Genomic DNA, 3,999 nt, shown 5'->3' on the forward strand with positions numbered 1-3,999 from the left:
ACAACCAACTACTACTACGGTCGTCGTCGGTTCGTTTCGTTTAGTTAACTTAACTATACGTACGTAGTGACACTAACTACTACACACACACACACACACACACACACACACACACACACACACACACACACTAAACTTAACGCTCGTGACTTCAAGCTGATCTTTGCAGAGATGCGTCATTATTTTGTAGTTGGTTCTTATCAAGTGATTTTACCCCTTTTTTGTATCTAAACCTAATAGTTTTGCAATTTAAAAAGTTATTATTTCTGGTGTATTTGAACTGCTACATAGTTTCTATTAACAATTTTCTATATAAACTTGCAAATCATGTTGTTGTTGTTGTTAAATATTATAACTTATAAAATAATTTACGTGATTCCCGACAACTACAGCCTTTCAGTGTCTGGCTGTTCCAGCTGATCTTTCACTCCTGTTTTTCTTAACCTTGTGACCTCCCGGTGGGCCAACAGTAAGTCTGAGGACTTGGTCTTAAAATCCAGGTTTCTGCGGTGAACTGAGCGCAGATAGCCCACCGTGTATATATATGTGTTGATAACAAAAATAACTTTAACCTAGTGTTCCAAGAAACAGCTGAATAACTAAATATCTACAGCTTTTTCACTTGAACGGTTTAGTTAATGTTTTCTGTTCTCGGCTGAATGACTAAATATCTACAACGGTTTCACTTGAACGGTTTAGTTAATGTTTTCTGTTCTCGGCTGAATGACTAAATATCTACAACGGTTTCACTTGTACGGTTTAGTTAATGTTTTCTGTTCTCGGCTGAATGACTAAATATCTACAACGGTTTCACTTGTACGGTTTAGTTAATGTTTTCTGTTCTCGGCTGAATAACTAAGTATCTAAAAAATGTTTCACTTGTACGGTTTAGTTAATGTTTTTCTGTTCTCGCCTGAATAACTAAGTATCTAAAAAATGTTTCACTTGTACGGTTTAGTTAATGTTTTCTTTTCTTTTTGAAGAGTTCGACGATCGGCGATTGGCCCATACCGAGAAGCAGCGTTACGACGGATGGTACAACAACCTAGCCCACCCAGAATGGGGTTCAATAGGTACGTTCCTCTACTATCTTACAGATAAGTGAAGCACAAAGCACCGTAATTAATGCTGACTAGAGATGTATTATTAATTTTTGTAGATTTTAGCAAAACTACGGAAACTTGTTTATTCTATTAGTTAAATATTTAGTTTGTTTTTTTTTCAAACTAAACGACACCTTGTTCGATACACGGCCACCCCTACTTTTGAACTGCTGATCAGAGGAAAAGTAACAAATTGGCAGCATTCCGCCATCTTCACCGATACTCTTGGTTGAAGTAACTATCGTGGCTATATCAGTTGTATGGTTAAGTGCTGAGCACGTTCGGCGACATCTCGCGGGCTCTTAAACCACTTTACAATACACTGGCTAGTAAATCATGCATCGATTTCAATTGATTAAGGCCCGGTATGGCCAGGTGGTTAAGTAACTCGACTCGCAATCTGAGGGTCGCGGGTTCGAATCCCAAACATGCTCGTGGGGGCGTTATAATGTGACGGTCAATCCCACTATTCGTTGGTAAAATTTGGCGGTTGGTGGTGTTGACTAGCTGCCTTTTCTCTAGTCTTTCACTGCTAAATTAGGGATAGATAGCCCTCGTGTAGCTTTGCGCGAAATTCAAAAAACAAACAAACATTTGATTAAGATGAACGGCTTTATTTGGAAAGCTCATAGAAAATTATTTTCTTAAGAAACATTTACGCTTTTGCCCTAGATGGTGTAAAAACAACTTTATTTTACGTTGCAACGAATTCCAATTTAAGACTTTAAACGTTTCAAACCCTATATCTTAAAAAAACCATATAAAACAACACAACAATCAAAGTTAGATATCCATTTAGTCTTTTAACAACAACAAAATAAGATGGTTAGGCCCTAGTAGTGACAAAATGACTATCTTTAACCCTCCGTGATAGTGACTTTATTGCTAACGTACACGTGATGTATGTTTCAATCTTTTTTTGGTGTTTTACAAACATCATTATTTGTCGGATACAGTTCATTGTAGTACCACCTGCTACACGAATATCACGCAGAGTTGTCTGTTAGGGCCTTCTAACTGGAGCTTCGACTAACAATAACTTTTGTGTGTGTTTGTAAGTTATCTCTTCGAACTCTGAATTAGTCGAGGAGAATCTACACACAGAATGCTCATAACCACAAGTCGTTATTAACAAACAAACTCGGTTAGTAACATTGACTTCTTGTCAGAATCATTACCCTTGTTATTTCAACCAAGTAATCAAGAGGTCATTGTTGGCATCATCTGTGAAACAGCACCTCCACATCAGCCACTTGATGAAACCGGTATGATTTATATGGAATATGTTTGTCTGCTCTCCTGCAAGGCCCCCAAATTACTCTGAGACTCGTGGGGGTCGCGACAACTTGCATCCCATACGTGATAGGGTCTTTACTGCCCCATAGAACCTCGTTTTCATCTTCCCTCCGGCTACGAGTGATGCATGGGTTCCTGGTTCAGAAATGGGTTCCCTTCTTTCACAATCAGGTTCCATACTGCTCTACCAATCGCCACTGGCATATTCTACTAGTATCTGTTGTCTTTCCTGGTGGTGAAATAGCTTATTGATGTTCACCAATAGCACTTTTTCTGTAAATAACAATGACCAAAGCTGGGGCTCAATTTCTCTGATTGGTAAAAGCTTTTCAGACCCTCTGTACGGTCCAAATGACTCTTGTTCTTTGTGTTGAACTTGTAACAACTAAGATACGACTGTCAAGGAACTTTACAGTATCGAAAGGCTGCAATCCAGGAGAGGACTTCCTCTGGATCTAACCATCATTGTTGCAGACCGCCCACAATCCAGGAGAGGACTTCCTCTGGATCTAACCATCATTGTTGCAGACCGCCCACAATCCAGGAGAGGACTTCCTCTGGATCTAACCATCATTGTTGCAGACCGCCCACAATCCAGGAGAGGACTTCCTCTGGATCTAACCATCATTGTTGCAGACCGCCCACAATCCAGGAGAGGACTTCCTCTGGATCTAACCATCATTGTTGCAGACCACCCATCTTCAACTTCTAACTCGTTTTCTCCCGGGTCGTACGCCCATCATCACGAGAAGAGAGCCATCTCTATGTATGCACAGAATTGTGGGTATTCACGTGAGTGTTAACAAGTCCTGTACTTTATCCACTCGGAACAAAAGCGAACCTTTACAATAATATTCTGGTCATGGCACCAAGTCATGGAGTGTGGCTGTGTATATTTGTACTCGGAGTTCGTCAGGAAGAAAAGTTCACATGCAGAAAATTCACAATCAAAATCTATATTACCAAACATGATTACAAACAAGACAAACCAACATGGGCAAATGTGATGGACTGGCGAGAGAGAGAGGAACTGGAACCTTTACTGAGATCGTCCACTAGACTACTGTGTGCCCCACCCCTCACCTGTTAATTGTTAATTAGTAAGTGAAGTCCAAGGTAGATCTAGAATTGGGAAGACGTATGTTTATTTGAGTGATTCTCTGTGTCCAAACTGAAAGAAAATATGGAAGTTTGGGGAAAGTTTACAAAAGCTTTATATTAAATAAGGGAAGTAAAAAAAAAAAAAAAAAAATCCACGGAACCATCCTTCACCACAGTAACATCAGAAATGTTGGATTGTGTTTAGTTTTGTATCTTCTTATCAAGATTATTGTTGTGTAGACGTCCATAAACAACAATGAACAGCTAACTCACGCCATACTCCAGTTCCAAGTTTTCCGAGAGTGGTTCTTACGCCATACTCCAGTTCCAAGTTTTCCGAGAGTGGTTCTTACGCCATACTCCAGTTCCAAGTTTTCCGAGAGTGGTTCTTACGCCATACTCCAGTTCCAAGTTTTCCGAGAGTGGTTCTTACGCCATACTCCAGTTCCAAGTTTTCCGAGAGTGGTTCTTACGCCATACTCCAGTTCCAAGTTTTCCG

At 40.0% G+C, this 3,999-nt stretch overlaps 1 protein-coding gene across 1 annotated transcript in view; it reads left to right on the forward strand.

The window, feature by feature from the left end:
• Positions 1–3,999, forward strand: part of LOC111083130 (dual oxidase-like) — a gene marked incomplete at its 3' end in the record, with an annotated part of 20,242 nt that overhangs the window by 8,699 nt on the left and 7,544 nt on the right. The window contains exon 2 of the mRNA XM_022379406.1: positions 984–1,073. Coding sequence (XP_022235114.1) covers positions 984–1,073 — 90 coding nt within the window. The remainder of the gene's footprint in view (positions 1–983; positions 1,074–3,999) is intronic.

Source organism: Limulus polyphemus, unplaced genomic scaffold (genome assembly GCF_000517525.1).
Source record: "Limulus polyphemus unplaced genomic scaffold, Limulus_polyphemus-2.1.2 Scaffold8278, whole genome shotgun sequence".
Taxonomy (NCBI): Eukaryota; Metazoa; Arthropoda; class Merostomata; order Xiphosura; family Limulidae; genus Limulus; species Limulus polyphemus.